This window comes from Lissotriton helveticus, chromosome 10 (assembly GCF_964261635.1).
Source record: "Lissotriton helveticus chromosome 10, aLisHel1.1, whole genome shotgun sequence".
Lineage (NCBI taxonomy): Eukaryota > Metazoa > Chordata > Amphibia > Caudata > Salamandridae > Lissotriton > Lissotriton helveticus.
In genome coordinates, this window is record NC_136071.1 from 128,749,593 (window position 1) to 128,771,257 (window position 21,665).

General features: G+C 43.2%; 1 protein-coding gene across 1 annotated transcript in view; it reads right to left on the reverse strand.

Annotated features, from left to right (window-relative positions):
* Window positions 1-19,160: 19,160 nt before the first annotated feature.
* Window positions 19,161-21,665, reverse strand: part of COX19 (cytochrome c oxidase assembly factor COX19) — a 28,849-nt gene continuing 26,344 nt past the window's right edge. Inside the window, exon 3 of the mRNA XM_078664924.1 lies at window positions 19,161-21,554. Within this exon, the coding sequence (XP_078521050.1) occupies window positions 21,471-21,554 (84 nt within the window). The 3' untranslated portion in view covers window positions 19,161-21,470. The remainder of the gene's footprint in view (window positions 21,555-21,665) is intronic.

Below are 21,665 nucleotides of genomic sequence, written 5' to 3' on the forward strand. Positions count from 1 at the left end.
GTGTGTGGGCCTGTTGTTTAACCCCTTCCATGCTTGTGACGGAACCATTCCGTCATGAGCCACGGTTGGGCTGTGCTGATGACGGAATGGTTCCGTCACGACCACGCCCACGATTGGAATGTCCAGCACAGGGCTGAATTCCTGCCGCACGCAAGTGGTTAACAGTCTGTGGACCTGTTTTATGGTCTGCTGGGCAGGTGTTTACTGGTGATTTCACTGATAATATTACCACAAACATTGCCTGCAGCAAACACAAATGCATGCAGTCTCCCATACCCAGCAAAACACTGATGCAAGTGTCTTTACAAGTTAAAAACTGGCCTGATTTGCAAATGTCAGACCATTTTTTTTTTAACTATCTCGTTCGCTAACAGGGCCAGTTTTATTGGTGACCGGTTGTTTTTTTTGTCTCAGTCCGACCCTGAAACGGACATAGCAGACGCACCTTCTATCATTCTGCCAAGACCTGTTTTCATAGACGCAGTCTGTGGTATAACTGCTTTTGTACCGTATCTCATCAAAATCCTATTCCCTGCCCGGTACTTCCATTTTCCATTCCAAGTTGTTTCGCTGAAAATTGCCTGATTACTCGAGACAGTTACAGCATTTGAGGGAAACAAATGATAGTTAAAATATTTATCAGGCGGCGAGGCAATCTTTTTTGAGCCTGAAGCGCCCTCTATTGGTTCATTCATAAACAACAACACAGAGCGTGTTAAACGTGTTAGTTCAGCAAACGGGAAAAAAACAGTCTGGATTAAACCAATGGCTGTACTGGCGTTCCATGGGGCGCGAGGAGACAGACCCTGGGAATGCTGCAAATAGTAGTCTCGACTGAACTGTATAAGTAAGTACTAACTCAACTGTACAGCCTCTGCAACTGTCAACTGTGTTTGAACTTGTGTTTACAAAATGCAATCTAATAATTTGTGTAATCCTACTAAAATGTACAGAAAATACTGGATTTGGTTTGGAAAGTTTCTTGTACATTTATATGGGAATGCACATTTGCAAAAACTGTCTGTGGGTGTATAGTCATTGATCTTAATTAGCAGATCAAGACCCAGCAGACTGCTTACCCAGAGCATCGTAATTAGTCCTGGGGGCAATCTGCTGTCTAGGAGAACTGTCCTTTGGAGTAACCTCTTAAATCCCAGGCTCCAAATTGGGTATTACTAGATGGAACCACTGGAAAAGGCTTGTGAACACTATCTGCATGCATTGACAACTGTTTTACATTTTCTTTTTCACTCTGGAAAGTTACAAGACTAAAGAGCAGGAGCATGAAATGGGTAGGTACACATAGGACAGAACTCCCATGAGGCAAGGTGAGTTAGCACTAAGTGTCCCCAAATAACAAGGAAAGCTGCCTTTTGCCCCAACGGCAGGGGAGCGCTGAACATCCTTTTTTTTTACCATTCCTGGGTACACAGTGAACATGAAAAAGTTTTAAAAGGTTAAAAGCTATGGGTCCTACTCAAATAGGTACATTTTCAGGTGTAGCCTTACATGTATAGATGTACTATAGATCTACTCGGGAAACATCACTTACAACGAAACTTTTACAACGCACTACCATTACATCGCAACCATTACAACGCAAACTATTACAACGCATTGCTCTGGGGGGCGCTATAGGATAGGGAATAGGTTAATTTACTATCCAATAACCTTCCCTAGTGTCCACGGGGACTGGAGTTGGAATAGTAAATTAAACTATTCACTATCCAGCACCCAGAAGCACTATGCGTTGTAATGGTATGCGATGTAAAAACCGCGTTGTAACAGCATGCGTGGTAAAAGCATGCGTTGTAACGTCATACATCCATCTACTCCTATGAGTAAGTTTACCCATCTGTACTAGTAACAATTCACAAGTGTAGGCTTATCACAAAGAATAGATTTCCATATCTCCACTCCATCAATTCAAAATTCAGAGACATCCGAGGCTGAATTTACTAGTTTAAAGTTAGAACTAGTAACTTTCCACACATAGGTGGAGACCTCCACTAGTGTGGCATAAGTCTACAATTCATAAACGGCCACATTTTTTGTCAATAAGGGCAATCGTTTTTTAAATTTCAATTTTGACCTATATTTCCAGATGCAAGCATAATATTTAATGTGCTTCTAAAACAAATGCCATTTGAAAACGTAATTCAACCAGGTGCAAACTGTGGTGGAAAATAACTTGACAAGTGAGAAACATTGGTTCAAATCATACAATGAATGCTCAGAAAAGTTTGCTGCTCTGGAGGTACTACACATTGAACAATAATGTTCATGGTAGTTAAGATGCTAAAAAGATCTTACTGGATTTCACTTTACGAACAACACAGCACATCTATAGGCTGTAACAATGGTAAGCACGTTCGATAAGATCCCATTCCCTACTAAGTCTGAGAGCCTTTTCTTCTGCTAATATTCCAGATATATTTTGTACTCTTTAGATTGCTAACATTTTAGAGATTACAAAAAGAATCAATCAATCGGCAATCTTTATTTGGAAGCAACAAGGCCTCCATAAAGGTATCATACAGCACAATAAACAAAAAATGACAAGGAAAAACACAATTAATAAAACGTACAGAAAAAGTTACAAATATAAATATGACCAGAAATATCACAAAGTTAATAGCAAAATATTAAAACAGCATGGACCTGCGTGCTCGTACTGCAGATTAAAAAAAAGCCCCAATATAAAAAACAGCTTCATGATTTGCTATTTGAAGTAAAAATCGAAAAGCTGGCCTACATTGTCTACCATTTCAGCAATGCTTTTTCAAGAAAGGATTTAAAAAGAACCTCTTATATCTTACGTGAAATGTTTGAAAAAAGGTGAAATGCAGCATTGATTGGCCAGAAACTTCATCACAAGAGCATGGCCTTTCACCATGATTTTTTCTGAAGCCCAAAGGGAAACGTAACAAATATTTAACAGTATCTGATCTGTATCATAACAAAAGAGACCGTTCCCTACGACCCTGTACACTCCACATATAATTAGTAGGGATATCAAACTTAAGCATATTTAAGTAGGAAGTAATATTTATTTTTTTCCTTTCGAAAACCTTTATAACGAAACAAATATTTATTTTCCTAGCCTCCCTCCCTCCCTTAGGTGTTGGGACTCCTCACAGTGATAAAGTGCTTGTGCAATGTTCTTTTTCCTTAAGGAAGTAAACGTTAATGGATCAGTAAATACTGACTGAATACCGGGTGCCGCTCGCATCCGCGCATCTTTGCTTGGGTGTACAATAGCTAGAAACGAGGACTCTAAGGACCAGGAGCCCTTGGGACACACTCACCTATGCCTGCTTGCCACACCTACAAGTGCCATATTACGGCTCACGGCCCCCGCTTCGTGGGTGCCGCTCGCAGCCGCGGATCTTTGCTGGGGTGTACAACAGCCAGAAACGAGGACTCTAAGGACCAGGAGCCCTTGGGACACACTCACCTGTGCCAGCTTGCCCCGCCTACAAGCGCCATATTACGGCTCGCGGCCCCCACTGTGCGGGGGCCGCTCGCAGTTGCGGATCTTTGCTGGGGTGTACAACAGCCAGAAACGAGGACCAGGAGCCCTTGGGACACACTCACCTGTGCCTGCTTGCCCCGCCTGCAAGTGCCATATTACGGCACGCGGGGCGCGCGCCGAGCGAAGCCCGGGCCAAGGGCGGGCCCGTTTGAGCCTGTTCGAGAGCGGAAGAGGACGGGCCTCCCCTCTAACCTGTTACATCCGAAAAGGTTAGTGATTGCTCTTTGCCGTAATCCATATTAGGCACTAGCCCAGCGCTCGTCTTTAATACACTCTCTTGACCTATTACAGCAGTTGTGAGACTATAAAGATGGCTCTTAGCGGAGGGGAAAAGGGAAAGAACTCATCAATGAGCGGCTCTGTCGCAGGCACCCTAGACCAGTTCATAATAAGGGCAACCTCTGTTTTGGCTCATGAAATCGCAATGACTGAGCGGAGGCTTTCCTTGGAGACAGTACAATCTAAACGTTCGTCCCTGGGAGGGCTGATGTATGCAAGGTCCCCGGAGAGTCTCGTGGATGGGATTACGGAAATTCCGGCACGGGGGAGAATCACCGACCAGTCCCCGCATGTAACAATAACCACGCCCGGGATTACTCTCACCAAGGAACACCCGGTCACTTCTAAACTTGTGGTTTCAGAACAAACAGTGTCCGACTTCTCCACTCGCTCAGGAGTATCTACAAGGTCGTTATGCAGTGCTAATTTGAAATCCACGGCCTGTGTGTCTGACCTCGCAGCAAAAAGAAAACAGGTTGGGGGTGCACAAAGAAAGAAAAATGCGAAAACGCATAAACCCAACCTGGTCGCCCACCCCCCAGACCCACACTTTGCTGGCCTCCCCCGAGAGAAGGTCTTTTCACACGTCTGCAGGCTTACCACTGATAAATCTAGATGGGGTCCAAGTACCCGAAGGTGATGAGGACTTTTGGAATAAAGTGGGTGCGTTATTTACTTCCTCATTGTCTCCTATTATCGAGAGATTACAGCTCATCGAAGACAAACTGTCGCACCTTGACTCACTTTTTTCAACAGACCATCGAATAAGGGACAAACCTCTGGGGCCACAAAGGGGGACCCTATATTTAACTGAGAGTGTTTCTTGTAATTCCCGGATTATCACTCAGCAGCCAAGTGTGTGTCCGAGTTTGCCTTCTACTTCTGTCACCGGGTCTGCGGTGGGTGGTACTACTGTGAATATTGATAATACACAAAATGGGGGGGTCCACTGACTATGCCTTTGGGTCTAGAGCCTCGCTCCCTAGGGGGAGCATGTGCACTTAACCCAACGCACAATGTTAAGGGTCCTGATGCCCGTTCGTCCCATCTTACCCCTTGTGCAGCGACCCCTTCCTTACCATGTATTAATTTACCCCCCCCCGCATCGACCCCATATGTGGTTGTCCTGGTTAAAGTACCGGTGTTGGAACAGGGAGTTGTGGAGACATATACTGAGCTAAAAAACAAATGAACCCACTGGTTAAATATGAACAAGCCTTTACCACCACAGGTGTACAGTGAAATATTATTTGCCCAAAGAGTCAGCTGGGTGGGACAAGACAGGAAATGCTTTGAGGGTGATTGTGTCGTAATCAATTTCAAGGACAGGAGGGTAGTTGACCATATATGTAACTGGAATACGGGGAGGGGGGCACTGGTATTCAGTCACTACCTCTAGCCTTCTTCTACCCTCACCAACAAACCCACCCTCAACAAGTGAGAAGAGCTAGACCATGGGAAAGATGGTCCACCCCAACCCAGAAGGTTGGTTTAAATTCTGGGCTTAACACCTTTAACATCTTTAATAGCTCAATACCAGCTCCTCTCCCTGTTAGTAACAGGTTTAGTGTTTTAGACCAGTTGGATTGATTCACCTATTGACATAACTCCGTCCAGAGGGCCTGTTTATCAGGACCTTGTACCGACCATGAGATCTTCCACCTTTGTGATGGTATAGTGGATTCTCATAAAGAAGAGTGGCGTAGGGAACCCCTTGGGGTGATTGTTGGTGAAGCGCAGGATGATAGCTCTATCATGTCTGGTCGGGAGGGGGCTAGTATCTTTATTCCCACACAGTGATCTATTGCTAGTCCACAACAAGCTAACGAGTCACAGAGCTCACAGGGTGGTGATGTTTGTGACCTGAAAACAACGATGTGTGTCGTCCCCAAAGATACAGTAAGGGCCGTAGGAAATGCAGGGGAAACAGGTTTGTTTGGTGTAGTTGGGCCTACCACTATGAATTGTAACATCTTAAGATGGAATATATCAGGATTACGAGCAAAAAAGGCGGACCCCAGATGGCTGGAGCTGATTAAAACCTATGATATACTGGGTTTCCAAGAAACTTGGGATACGGAGGGCGACTTTTGGGTTGATGGGTTCAAATCTTATTGCATGCCCGCCCAGCATTCTCCCTCTGGTAGAGCCAAAGGAGGTCTTTTATTTTGTTTTCCCTCGCCCTTATGGGAACCCATAAAGAGGTTTATGGTAGGGACCCCTAACTGCTTGGCAATTGAATATGTGGCCCATAATTCATTCAAACTGCTGGTGGTCAATTTTTATAACTCAGCAGATTGCCGTATGGAGAATGAACATTTGTTTAATTTGAGACCGTTTTTAGAACATTATCGTGAGAGTCAAACCACTTATCACCCTATTATTATCATGGGGGATTTTAATATTCATCTTTGCAACCATAGCTGCCAGGGGGAAATGATCCCATTGGTTTAGCTAAATATGCCCCGTTACACTTTGAGCATACGCGTTCTGGGGGTTGTCTGGAAGAGCTCCTGGCAGAAATGGACCTCCATGAACCAAGTGATACTGTAATCTCAGAAAGGACCCCCACTTTTACAGCCAGAGGGTACAACACTGTTATCGATTGTATGTTTATGTCTTTATCCCTTTTATCGAAGGTTGTTTCCTATAACACTAGATGGTCTTACCATAGTGACCACAACCCAGTCATCCTTGAATTAGATAGAAGCTGTGAGTTGAAAAGGAATATAGGTATACTGAGAGAGGAACTTAGTTTGAATCCCACAGATCAAGGAAGGCGGTTAAAATGGGCAAAAGTTTTACCTGATTATTTTCTTCAAGAACTAGCCACAAAGGTAGAAGACACGATGGCAATATGCCTGAATGGGTCGAATGAGGGTCCAGCAGTTTTGGGGGCCTTTGAAAGTATTTGCGCTCAGGTAGCTACGGACCTGACCTATTCTGTCAGACCAGGCCAATTTATGGGAGAGAGGTGGTTCAACAGTAATTGCTCCAGCGCCCATCGAAACTTGATGATCGCACTAAAAAGGTCCCCCCAAGACAAAAACCAAATAGCGACACTTAGAAAGGTGTACAAGTCAGCACTTCATACCAGGAAAACTGAAATTAAAAAAGAGGCCTGGGAAGCTTTAACCTCGGTGGAAGTTCTTAAAGACAGTAGTAGATTTTGGGCCATTGTGAACAAGCCATTCTTCTCGGGTCTAGATAACACTCCAATCAAGTGCAATATTACAGAGGAACAACGGCTTGCCCACTTGGAGGCCATTTATGAGACACCTGAATGCGTGGAACATGAGATAGTACACGCTATTAGAGGGGCTGCTACTGTCTTGACATTTTGTGAGGAGAATGTAGAACTGGCTATTAGGAATATGACGCGTAATAAGGCTCCAGGCCCTGATGGAGTCCCGGCGGACTTGTATAAGCTGTATCCCTCATTCTGGGCCACAATTCTGACCAATGTTTTTAACGTTTGCCAGTCAAGGTTTCCCTTCCTCGTGGTCTTTGTCTATTATTGTGCCCCATTTTAAAAAAGGCCAGAGAGGGGACCCTAAATGTTATAGACCCATCTCCCTAATTGATTTGGTAGTTAAGGTTTTAGGGAGAGTGATTTTGGGTAAACTAACGGATTGGCTAGACGAAAACCAGGTTCTGTCCAACATCCAGTATGGTTTTAGAAGTGGCAAGGGGACCCAAGATCAGTGTCTTAACTTATCCTTACTAGCAGGGAAATATACTCTAGCTAAGGAAGGGTTATTACAGCTGGAATTTATGGATCTATCGTCAGCATTTGACCTGGTTAATAGGTCAAAATTGTGGCAAATTTTAATGGAGATGGGGATAGAAACCAGCTTGGTCTCCTTTCTAGCAGATTTGCATCAGGATCTTATTGCTAGGATAAGGATTGATCAAGAAGGCAATGGAACAAGGCACTTTAAGTCAGGCCAGGGAGTATGGCAAGGCTGCACTCTAGCCCCACTACTTTTTACTCTTTATATTAACAATTTAGGCAAAGTTTTAGACTTGGCTAGTCTGGATATTCCCCTAAATGTTAAATGTCGTATACTTGTAAAGCGCACAGCTGCCCCCAGCAAAGGGGCGTCCCGGCGCTGTATACCGCTGGGGAACCCGTCCTGGCTTTCCCTGTGGGATGGTCCCTACTGGGAATCCCCAAGGTGGAGCCAGGCATCCCCGGCGTTGATGGGGCCGTTGTGGGGATTAGGCAAGCTAATGCCCAGAGTTGCCGAGTGGGACCCCAGGTTAGAGTAGGCACCGAGGCGAGAATTGTCGAGTCCGCTGACCCTGGTCTAATAGGTCATGATCGCTGCCCAGTACTTCTGTACGTCGACGACGCTGTTTTACTAGCACGCACATCGGTCGGCTTACAGAAGCTCTTAGATGCTTTTGGGCTTTTAATGAATTCATTGGACCTTAGGGTAAATACTGCTAAATCCCATCTAATGACTTTAGGTAGAAAAAAAAAGTGCAACCTTAGAACCTTTTTTTGCGAAGGCACAGAATTAACTAGGGTGCCCGCGTTTACATATTTAGGGGTTTTGTTCTACGAAAGAGGGACTTGGGCCGCACAACATAAGGTCAAGATCAATGCGATGACTAGAGCAATTGCGGCAGTAAATGGCTTTGCACAGCTGCTAGGGGCAAAACCGGTAGATGGCATTTTAAATGGTATACACCCGTTACAACGGATCTTTTACTCCGCAGACCCATTACAACGCGACCATTACTCCGCATACCATTACAACGCATTGCGCTGGGGGGCGCTCTAGGATAGGGAATAAGTATAATTTACTATCCAACACCTTCCCTAGGGTCCACGGGGACTGGAGTTAGAATAGTAAATTATACTTACCACTATCCAGTGCCCCAAGGCGCTATGCGTTGTAACGGTATGCGGAGTAAAAGTCGCGTTGTAATGGTCTGCGGAGTAAAAGTATGCGTTATAACGTCATACATCCATTTTAAATATATATAAATCCAAGTGTATAGCAATAGCTATGTATGGTTCATCCATTTGGGGCTATAGGCCGATGGAGGGGTTAACAGAGTGGAGAACAAGTTTCTCCGCAATCTTTTGTCGGTCCCCCATTCCACCCCAACTTTTGCTGTACATCAAGAACTAGGGGTGAGCTATATAATGGATAAACTGAAGCTAGCCCCAGTAATATGCTGGTTAAAAACGTGGCTCAATTCACAACTTGACCTAGAATTATAAGGGATTGTATCTCTCTGGATGGATGGAGCTAATAAAATTACTTGGCTGTATTATATTAAGAATCTATTAGCCTATGTAGGCTGCCAAGATTTTTTGGACCACCCGGATAAGATTGTGAATGCTGATCTGGTGCGGGTCAGAACACAGCTCCTCAATATGTGGTCAAGTGAGCTGTACCTATGATGGAACCATACCTGGAAATTTCAAATAGGCGATTCCATCGTTTGCTTTTAACTAGGTTTCGATTTAATCTTATACACTTTTTTCTAGGTAAATCACAAGGGTGGTGTAAACAAAATGAGCTAGGGCCTTGAACCTGTGACAATTTCTCAGCTCAAGATACAATGCATTTCACCATGTTCTGTGAACATTATAATGACATCAGAAAGAAGTTTTTATTTCCTGTTTTAAAGAGAAAGGGATTGACTCAGGTTAAACTGGCTCTAATGTACCTCCAACTCTTAAATGAGCCTTGCGAAATTTTTTATATAGCAAGTTTTTTTTGTAGCAGCTGTGAGACTCAGGAACCTATGTAATTGATTGTCTTTTTACAAGATTATTTTATCTATACTATCTATACTACTATTATAAAGAGAGAACAGAAACCCTTTGGCAAGGTAAACTCGGGAACCACAGCGCCAATCCACACACCCAATACATTGTTGGAATCCTCAGGGTGTGTAGATGGACATAGGCGACATAAAATAAAAATAAAATGTAAATTACAAAATTTAAATTTAAAAACAAAGTAGTCCCCTAAAACTAGCGCCGGCCGCGACGTAGTGCTGACCGCGACCTAGACGTGCGTGATGACGACAGGCGGGGAGGAGCGGTGATGAGCGGCGAGGAGTGGCGGTGAAGTCCCGAGCGCGGGGAGGAGCGGCGGCTCAGGTAAGGCAAAGGCGAGGTGGGAGGCAGTCTGGGCAATGTCGGGGTGGGCGGGGGCCCGGGCGGGAGTGCACAGAAGCCTAAAAGAGGAGTGGCGGAGGAGCGGAGGCTCAGGTAAGGCAAAGGCAAGGCGGGAGGGAGGCGAGGCGGGAGGGAGGCGGGCGGGAGGCGGTCTGGGCAATGTCAGGGCGGGCGGTGGGCCGGGTGGGAGTGCACAGAAGCCTAAAATGCTGCCCCCAGCCCCCTTCTGCCCCGGGCAACGCCGGGGCGGGCTGCTAGTACTATAATAAAGGAGAAAGTTTCAGGCTTTGAGGCGGGTAAACTCTGGAACCACTGCGCCAATCTACACACCCGATACACCGTAGAAATCGTCAGGGTGTGTAGATGGTTATAGGCTATAGAAAGTTTAAAAATAAACCTTATTTATAAAATTAATATTTAAAAAAAAGTAGTGCTCACGTTGAGGAGCGGCGTCAGAGGAGCTCTGGCCATGGCGCAGGGGAGGAGCGGTCACGTGAAGAGCAGCACGGAGAGGTGGACATGGCGCGGGGGAGGAGCAGAGGGCGAGGAGCTGTGAACTCAGGAGCGGCAGAAAAGGTAAGCAGGCGGGTGTCGGGCCAGGCGGGGAACGGCCAAAAGGCAATGTCGGGGCAGGCGGGGGTCGGGGCAGGCGGGGGTCGGGGAAGGCGGGGGACGGGGATTGACTCAGGCCACGCGAGGGTCGGGCCAGGCGGCAGGCGGGGGACGGGCGGGCGGGGCACGGGCTGCAGGCAGGGAACGGACAAAAGGAAATGTCAGGGCAGGCGGGGGTCGGGGAAGGTGGGGGACGGGGATTGACTCAGGCCACGCGAGGGTCGGGCCAGGCGACAGGCGGGGGACAGGGCGGGGGCACGGGCTGCTGGGCAATGTTGGGGCAGGTGGGGGTAGGGGGAAGCCTGAAAGCTCCCGGACAAGGTTGGGACGGGCTGCTAGTATATATATATATTCATGTTTTTTAAATCCTGTAGCGTATATGTTTGTATTATAATATGAATTCTATGAAATACTCGGGCTAAATGTATTTTGTAAGGGTCAATATTTGTATGTTCTGTACTTTTATGGTTTTTATTTAAACGAATAAAGTGATTTGACTGACTGGCTTACTGCATACCAATCTTAGAGTATTTGGTCTTAGCATAAGCCAGCCAGGAGATAAGGTGGCCTCTATCAAGAGACAAACAATCAACTATAATATCTTTTGATATCTCAGCCTCATCATTCTTCCAAATAGAGTGCCACAATAAAGCTGTCTGAGCACTAATGTGACCAGTTCAATAAGGAGGCTCCAGTTCTTTGTGACATATAAAGTGTGAAGGTAATATGGGTACAGACAGAATTTTCCTACAGACTCTGTTCTCCTCAAGCTGTAGGGACATACACGTAGTAATGCCCCAAACCTCTGCCCTATACATAGCAATGGGCGTGCATTGTGACTTATACATTTCTAACTAAGGTATAAGAGAGCCTCCACCCACTGGTTGTGGGAGGCTACACAAGGAACCAATCGCCATAGTCAATTTGGTTCGACGATGCACAACATTGGGAGTCCATGACCCACGTGCAGAAAAGATGACACCAAGGTTTGGGAAAGTACTGGTGCTACTCAAGTAGTTAAAGCCAATTGACATATTTAGGAGTTGCTTGCTCCTAGGTCCACAAGACATAACATGGGATTTTGTGAAATTTGTCTGTAGGTCCAGAGACGCCATAAAACCAACAAAGGCATGCACCAACAAACGCAGTGCTTTGAGGGTATGTGCCATGAACACTGCGTCGGCTGCATAAAATAGATTAGGTAACATTTTGCCATTATTTTTTGGGACGTGAGAGGTGATGGATATTAAAAAAGGATGAAGCTCATTAATATATAAAATAAATAAAAGAGGAGCTAACTCACCGCCCTGTCGTACTCCCCTGTAGATGCCTATATCCCCTGACACCTCCCCTGTGTGCTAATATGAACCAGAGCTTTCATTTCCTTTGGCAGATAAGCAAAAAGTGCAAAAATGCAGTCTATAAACCACATGAAATAAGTAGGGACCATCATTAAGAGTGCTTTACACAATCAAAAGCTGATGAGAGGTCCATAAATGCAAGGTAAAGATGGGAATCGTGTATTTTACCAAAACTAAGTTAAGGTTGAGATATTGCTCAATCGTCCCAACCTTGTTCCGAAACCCATGTTGGCAGGGTAAAGTACTGACTCAGCCCGAGCCCATTCTTTGATTCTGTTATAAATTACTCTCCTGAGAATTTTGGCCATAGTATCAATTAACAAAATCAGCCGATAACAGCCCGGGAGCAAACAATCCTCCGGTTTTAAAAATGGGGACAATAATAGAAGTACCCCAGGTACTGGGTAGGGAAGACTGGGCGAGATTATTAAAAATAATAGTAAGAAGAAGTGCCCAGACGGTGATGCTACTTTTTATTAAGTCAACTGGAACACCATCTGGGCCCGGGGCTTTACCAGCTCCACTTTATTGATGGCATCTTCTAATTCATTAAGGGATGTCTGGAAGCGAAATAAAAATTCTGTTGTCAATAGTGAAAGTTATTATCACAAAATAGAGAGGTGGAGGAAGTTGCAACCATACTTTCCTCCCACAAGAAACTAGTTCATCACATGAAAGTACGGTGCCTGCAAAATAAGTTGAAGATTCATGAGAAAGCCACAAACCTAGACTTTTGGACAGGGCAGTCTATTTTTGATGTATCGAGCAGGATTCTAATTATAATGGGAAGGCCATCCTTAATGGAAGAGGATGTCTCACACACATACCGCCAAGTCTTCACAGAGGTTGAGTCCACCCTGGTAGTACCATCTTGCCAGGGTGGGGAGAAGATGTTGATGATGAAGCATGACACTATTAGGCAAGCACCACATTTTCATTGATATACTAGCCAATAGTGAAAGCCAGAAGGTATGGCATATATATTACCAAAGTGCTCCTCCCAGGTTTTACTTGGAATTTGGCTTGTGATGGAGCTCACAGGCTGATTTTTACACTTCAACTCTGGCACAACGTCCCAGAACGATTTGCTATTATTTAAGAGAGAGGCCTGCACCAGAGAATCCAATTTTGTCACAATTACCTCCTGCCACCGACTTGAAATAACATTTTTATATTGTTTACGCATAAGGACCACTAATGCGGAATCCAGGGATTTCGAGGCCAAGGCCAGACGCAGTGCACAATTAGCAGCAGAACATTCATTATTAAACCACCTCAGTGTGCTCAATATAGGTTGTGAAGGTCTTAAAAGAGCTTCACTGATGCCACAGCAGAAGCCAGTAAAGGCATCTACCACCCAGCAAACCGACACATCATCAGTGAAACATAACCAGCCCCAAATTCTCCTTTATTACCACGTTACGAAGGTGAGCAGGATCACGCATTCCCCATATCAGCCTTAAGTTGTCAGTAGATGGCTGCAGGTTACTTGCCCCTTCAACTATCATGAATCTTTCCTTTGGTTGAAGCAATAACTCTATTACAATAGGGTTATGGTCCCGCAACTAGAAGGCACCACTATGCTATGCCCAAGTAAATCCACTAAGTTAAGAGTGACAAAGACAATCTATTGTGAAGGGGGTACCTCTAACCCTAAACATGGGCACTACACAGCTAGTTGGAACTACAGCATCCAGTGCAATGGCTAAGTCTAGTGGGGCGAGAAAAGAAATCAATTCCTCGCTACGCGCGTCCATATATGCCTCTGAGTACCATGTAGTATTAGATGCGAAAATTCTCGGAGGGAGTCTTACATTGAAATCGCTAGCAAGATACATCATGTGCCCAGATAATACTATACCGTCTATCATTTTGGTAATATAATAACGGTGGGACTTAGTGTTTGGAATACTGGTGTAATCAAAGTTGTAAAAGTTCACAGCGTAAAGGCTCAAATTGGTCTTTACAATTATAATCTGGAAGCTACTTTCTTGTGTCAGCACAAATTTGACATGGCCCCTAATGGTTGTACTCACCCAAATAGTCAACCCTCCAGAGGCACAAACACAGCGGTAGGGAAAACCATTGACTCATGAGGGCGATGTCTTCCAGGTTTCCTGAAGAAGTACAATATCAAAACGTTTAATATAATCAAGCCAATCTGGCATATTAAACTTATTCTGTAAGCCGGCCACATTCCAATGTACTATTTTAAGCAGCACAACACGCTGGCTGCGAAAAAAGACCTGGTGTGACAATAGTAAGATATATTGGGGGTGAGGAGTTACAAGTAGTAAGTTGAATCGGGCACTACTGGCATGTCCCCCTTTAGTTTGGTAGTATGCTAACCACCACTCTTATTCTGGCTGCAGCAATACCCTGAATTCCTGGTCTTCACTTGAGTGTACAGACGCCGGCTGCATATTTCTAAACTCATCGGAGCAGATACCCTATTAATTTATTGGTAAGAACCAGTCCCCATTGTTTCTTGCTCCTTTTATTAGCTGCACCTATATTAGGTTTTTCTTCACAATGTTGCAGTGAACCGATAGGAGCCATATATCTTTTGCCCAATAGGGATACCCAGAGTCTTTTGATCTTACACTGAGCGCGCTGTACACCAGTTGTATGCCTCTTATTACATCTAGTGGGCACCATCCGCATGAATCCCTCAGATGTATGCATATACTATTAGGACCCATGTGCCTCTTAATTTATCTGTAAAATCGTATTCACGTTGCACGCTGGGCGTTTACTATTCTTCCATCGCCTTACTGCCACTATGTGTTAAGTATCTCTATAATATTTGGGGTCACTTTGAGAAATTCCCAGCCACTTATCATATATATATTAAGGTATATCCCCCTTTTTTTTAACCTTTGAATAAACTGGCGAGACAGAGACCAGGTCCATAAAGCCACATTAAATCTTCTCCAGCCTAGCATTTATCCCTATATATTTCACGTCGCTTAGATCTATTGTTTCCCATTACAGTGTATCATGGCCATCTTCGACGTGAGAATAGCATCACTTATCTTCCGGTCATTCTACCTGGACTAAAGGATCCCATACTATCTAGGCTCCATTTAAGTGCTGGACTTCCATGTATGATAGGTAATGTACTCTGCATAAATATCAGTTTTATATCTTTACATCACCAGTGTTGGTATAGCACTCTTATGTACCAACTTTGTCTCTACCTTGCTGTTCCCGTACAGAATCATCTATCCTGTCTGAGGCTTCATACTCCCCTCAGCGATAAACTCTATAGGTTCCCACGAGGTACATAATGAATTATCTACTTCAGGACTCCTTTATAACATGGAGTTACTGGATTACCAACACTTATTATTTATTTTTTTATTCACTTCTAATGTGAAAAAAACTTTCACAGATTCCGTTCTTTCGTCTCATTCTTGGGATACCGTTCCTCCATCTAATCTCTCACTCTTAGGTGTCTTTGGTATTGTTGGTCTTGTTCTATCTCTGGGTGATGGATACTTAGTAGATATGCCACAATGTTAAGCTTAACTATTTGATATGTGTTTTTGATAGCTATGATTGGTTTGCAATTAGTGTTTCTAACCCTTTCAGTCTCATTCGACTGAGTTTTATCTACCCCAAATCTTTGGGTAATCAACAATGCAGTAGGACCCTCTTTTTTCTAAACATTGATTCATGTTTTGTTTGTACATGCATCCTCTTTCTAAGTTTCAGTTATTTTGTACATGGCTTCCTGATGAAGGCACACAGCCGAAACGCGCGTAGGACACAGATTTCCAAGAGCCATGCCAGAAATGATTGTCCTCTGTACACATTGATATGATTATTCTGTCTGTATGTTCTTGATATTAACTGTATTATGTTAAACAGCTCTTCATATATCAATGATTGACACTGTGTATATTGTATCTGATATTTGGTCTATACAATAATTTTATCTCTGCAATTTGACTTTTTGAACCCAGTGTGAACATATATACAGAGGACTATATGTTATATTCCTTGTTTGTGTATCTAGTTCAATTTATTTATAAAAAAATAATAACAAATATTTTTGATACCATTGAACAGAGGTTGCACGTATATGTTTATGATATTGTCTAGGTCTATAATTATTTCCATTGTTCCTAAAATTGCGATATTTTCACACTATGTCCCCCTTTACTGCAAGAGTTGCCCTCGGGGATTCATTAATAGGTAAAGATCTGAGTGTATCCCTAATGATAGTTAATTGCTGCGTCCCCCGGGAAGTCATTCTACATTCTCCAAATCACTAAGTGGTGAGAACATATTAGTACAAAAAATATGTGGTGTCTCGTTGAAATCAACACACAAATGAGGGGGAAGATGATAGGTTTGTAAAAATACCCAAGGGGCAATGTGACAATCTTAGTTTCAGTTGAATAACTGAATTGATTTGCTTTTAGTATTTTCTTCACACTGGCAGGTCTTCTGAAATTTACAACAATACAATCACCAGCAATATTATTTCTCGATTGACTGAGCCAGCCAACCCTCCACACTTTATAATCGTGTTATGGCCCCAAGCATTAAAACGCTTATATTTCTTCAAACAGTGAGCAGTCCTATTCCAAAGCTGGTTCCAAAATACTCGTTGATCATTTCTAAGGTGAGGAACCCCAGCCAGAAATAAGACACAATGACAGGCTAAAGGGTAAAACTAAGGATATCCCGGCAGGGAGAGGCGACAGGGCTCACGGCAATCTAAGAGGTGGATTGGTAGTTAGGAAACTGGGATGAGCAGAGGATGGCTGTCCATTTGTATTATATCCAGTGCCCTTGCGACATCTGAACAACTACAAGTCCCAATAGATGAGGATGCATAGTTGCCCCAGTACTCGCACGAGGGCTCATACCCGTGGCCTGTAAGTTGTCATTCTGCGAGTTACACTGAGTAATCTGTTCATGTGGGGTGGCCTACTCCCTATATTCCCTGTTGCTAGGTGGTGAAGAGCGCTTGCCAGAAGTCCCTCAGTCGGTCTAAACGATCCAGTAACAGTTTAGGTTTTTCCTCACAAAATACTACTAAGTTTATCACACAAATCAGCAGAAGCCGAGGAGTTCTGAGACATGAGTTCATATGTGTGACTCGCAGAGGACTGAGATTTGAGTGGGGGCTGAAACCAAGAGAGATGATGAGTTTTACTGCTTTGATGGGTAGGGGGTTGTTTTCGTTTCACAACCAGTCTTCCCAAGTTGTCTTTTCCGCTTTGCCACAGGATTTGTGACAGTCTGAGTAATTAGAGAGGATTCCAACTCAGGAACTGCCTCAGGTATCAGAACAGTTACTGGTGAAGTCAGGCACGTGCCCAAGCTCTGCCCCACCCTCAGAAAGACATCGAGCGCTGCGCTCACCGTCAGGGAGTACACAATCAGGTGGATTAATAAATGAAGCCCCGTAATCCAAGGAAAGTAGTTCAATTTCATTGGCAATAATCCAGACAGCTCTCTCTAACATACTATTAATCAACACTTGAGGGCGTTTTACAGACAAAGAAGCACCCCCAGCAAGTTTACATTTCCCCATATATATAAGCAGCAACAGTCAGCAAACTAAAAGATGTCTCACCTGACACAGGGGGACACTTAGTGCAATCCACGGGTCCACTTTGTGCACGCCTTTAACAAAAGTGGGCCCGGCTCAACCACTTTTGCCCGCGAATAGGGGCAGACTGGCACGCCCTGGGCCAGGGCGCGTCCCGCGCTGCGGGAGTGATGGAAGCGCTATGTAGCGCAATTTCCCCCGCACACAGGTGGCAATGATCATGCGCTCCTCCTTTGCCTTCGGCAGTTCCGGGACTCAGCAGTAAAGCATTTGGAGAACAAAAGAATCATCTTTTGTTATTGATTCACTTCAAAGAAGTGGATTGATGACTTGACCACACAAGGAAATCTGGAGAAAGTCACTTACACATGGAGTAATAACCAAATGACTATTTTCATCTAGATCTAGATCTGATATGTTAATGCCTTTGCTTAATCTTGTAAATTCCTCTTGATCACACGTTGGATAACAATGTAATATACTTGCAAACTTGTTTTAACGAAATCTTAAACTGCCCATTCTAAAATCTCAAAATGGGTGTTAAATATATAATTTTGAAGATACAATAAAGGAAGCAGTACATATCAGTAATGTATCCAACAGATGATCCTACAATAATTAAATACAGAACGTAAGGATGGTGTTCCCTTCCTCTCAATTACTGACATAATTATTCAAAGATAATTTCTTACTGCAGGAATTAAAAAGACTGCAGCCCAACTTGAATGTTAATATCTCTTATGACAGTGCACAAGTTGTTGTAGTTATTAGAGTATATAGTTTTTTTGGAAGCGTTAGTAGATCTTTTTCTACAGTATTATGGGTTTTACAATACTACTTCAAAAATAATTTGTAACAAAACTATGACTTTAAGAACAATCAAATGGTCTGGTTGGTCCAATTTTATTTTACAACAGTTAGGAGCAAGGCGACAGAAGGCAGGCCCTCCAAAACAAATTTGATTATCCGAATATGGGGTCTACTCCAATCCCTAGCAAAGTTTCATTTGAGGTGTTTTGTTTCGACTTTCAAAAGTTTTATCCAAATCATGGTGCCACATACACATTTTCTATCTCATATCCTAATTCAGGAAAAATAACAAATTCATACTAATGAGCAAATACCAAATCAGATGGAATGGCTTCACATGCTATGGAAGCATGGCAAAATAGCAAGATAGCTGCTTCAAAGTAAGACATTTGACTGTTCCGCACCACTCCCCCAAAAATAAAGGGAAGACTCAAGGAAATGCTGCTGTACAATTCTATGAGCAATACTATGAGATTCAATGGTCCTGCCTATGCATTGTTGTTCTTTTTTTTTTTTTTTGCAGAGTTTTATATAGCGCGAACTAGAACCGAACCGAATCAGTTATCAGAGCGCTTTACATAGCACCAGTTACGTTACATGAGGACACACTTTCATTTTAGGCACGGGGAGATTAAGTGATTTGCCCAGAATCACAGGGGGTTTTTGGCGTCGTTACCGAGACTCGAACCAAGATCCCCAGGTCCGAGGTCGAGCGCCTTACCCGTTAGGCCAACCCCTCTCCCTGCTTGTTAGCCTCTAGTTCTTTATTGGTGAAAATAAAGTAAAAAGAAAATAAGATAAACAAATACGGACAACTACTGTCTGAATGATAACAAACAACAAAAAATGTGTGTACAATTTATATTACTGATCTAGATTATCAATGGGCACACAAGGATATCAGAAAGGTTCTTCCACATTTCAATAAATGAAAATCTGTATATGCCAAGTGACAATAAGGCCCCAGTGAAACTCAACATTACACATACCAAGAGCAATTGTGTGAAGAATGGGTTTAAAAAGAACCAACAGGGGATTAAATACATTTGATTGCATTGATATTACCAAACAAACAATATTTCAAGAAAACTATATTAAAGCAAAATAGTGCCAAGTAGAATGTTTGAATGAATGCCACCACTGGTTATTACTCTGGGACGCAGTTTAGCCCACCTTTCTTTTGTTCACTATGTCATGCCAGCCATGTGCAAATCAGACTTTTTCCTGCTGCTATAGGAACAGTACAGCCTGAACTGACAGCAACTGCTAGTGACTGAGGGGCACATGCATTAAGGTAAGGAATTGCGATTCCATAATAGCGATTTTTAAGGAATTTACATTAAGGACTCGCAATTCCTTATGCATGTAGGAATCACTAAATAAATTGCGATTCCTACACATTCTCTATTAGCGAATCGCAAATTGAGATTCGCTAATAGGGAATGCCTTCCCATTCATTCCTATGGGCCTAGAGGCCCATAGGAATGAATGGGAAACCATTCGCAATCTGCGATTACCAAATAGGTAATCGCAAATTGTGAATGCAATTTCAAGGGTGATAGGGCACCAAAAGACCGCCCTGATTCACCCCCAAAACTGGCATATGTGCACGTGTGGCACACACACATGCCATAAGGGCATGTGTGTGCACCACATGGCGTTTAGAAAAATGCAATTTGTAGCATTTTTCCAAGGCATTGCAAATTACCACCAACTTGAGGTTTGTGTTAATTTGCAATTCCTTAATACTAAATCGCAATCTCAGATTGCTTCTTACATTGCATTTAAGGAATCGCAAACTGCGATTCCCTAAATGCATTCGCAAAATAGGTAATCACAAATTTTGCGATGACCTATTTTGCAAATGGGTTTGGGCTTGATGCATCCCAAATGGCTAAATACCGGTCGCAAAGGGTCCGATTCTGCGAATCGGCCCGTTTGCGACCGGTATTTTGCCTGATGCATGTGCCCCTGAGACTTTTGCAAGCAATCGACTCATCAGCTTTGGCTGTTTTCTCTGGAGGCCCTGCTTGAGTTGGCTATGTATGGACAAGGGTTCTGTGTTTGCAAGCTGCTGGGCACTGATGAAGCCCAAAAAGGCTGAAACCAGTCTTAAACTGCTAGACCTGTCTCTTCGACAGAGACACAGCACCAAGATACCCCTAGGGGTGACCGTGTTGGACTTTACAAATGTTGTTTGATTGTTTCTGTTCATCGTGGCCTGGCAGTTCAGGCCGGACTATTCCTAGAGGAGCAGAAGGAACACTGATTTGCATTTGCTTGCTCCCAATCTGGAATGGTGCACAGGGCAATAAAAGATTAAATTGAATGCAACCCCTGAGAAATTACGAATGCCTGAGATGAACTCAAGTAGCCATCCCATTACTTTTTTGCTTTCGTGGACTCTATATCACTAATAATTTTGTATCTTTATTTCTGAATTCTTTTTCCTACACTGCAAAATTGAGCTTGAAAGAAATTCATATTTACAACATTAATAAATCAGCAATAATTACATTTTTATCATTAAAAGTGATCAAGTACTGATTCAGTATTATATTCAAGGGACATTGTCCATTCAAACTCTGAATATACATACAAAAATATATACAATAAGCAGTTAGAAACTAAGGGCCTTATTAAGAGCTTGTCAGACAGGGTACGCCATTAACAATGTGGCAAATGTCCTGTCTGCCACATTACAAGCGCTTTGTAGTCAAGGGCACTATAAATATGGTGGATGGGTCATCTATCATGTTTTGTCAAACACTAAATAAGGCACTAAGTACAGCCGCTGATTCTCAAAAACAACAATTTAGCTAGCTAAGACGTTCAGCTGATTAAATGGAGAGTGGAACACATTTTCCAAGACTGAACTTGCTGCAAGAGGAAAAGACTAATTTGCAAACAAGAGTGTTTTTGGATTCCTGGGCGAAAACTAAACATATTACTTTTGCCCGCATTAGAAGTGCTGTGATGGTCTTGTGCTGAAACACTAGTCAGCTCTATACGGCCTTTTAACATCAAGTTCATCTCTTTATATGTTCTTCAAGGAACAACCAACAAATCATAATCTTTCAGAACAAAGAGGAGACATAGATAGTACAATATGCACTAGGTCACAGTTTGACTCCACATGGAAGTGCTGCTCTTCAGTTTCTATGATGCTCTTTCCTTGGCTTCTTTTGGATCTTCCAGGAGGTCTTTAAATCCCAACTTTTCCAGTGGTTCCTTGGACATGAGCTGCCTAATTAAATAAATAAAGTAAAAGAACATTAAAAACAATAACCTCAGGAATCTCGTTGCGGATGCTGAAAGGTTAAAGAACATTATACATATTAACTCCATGAATCT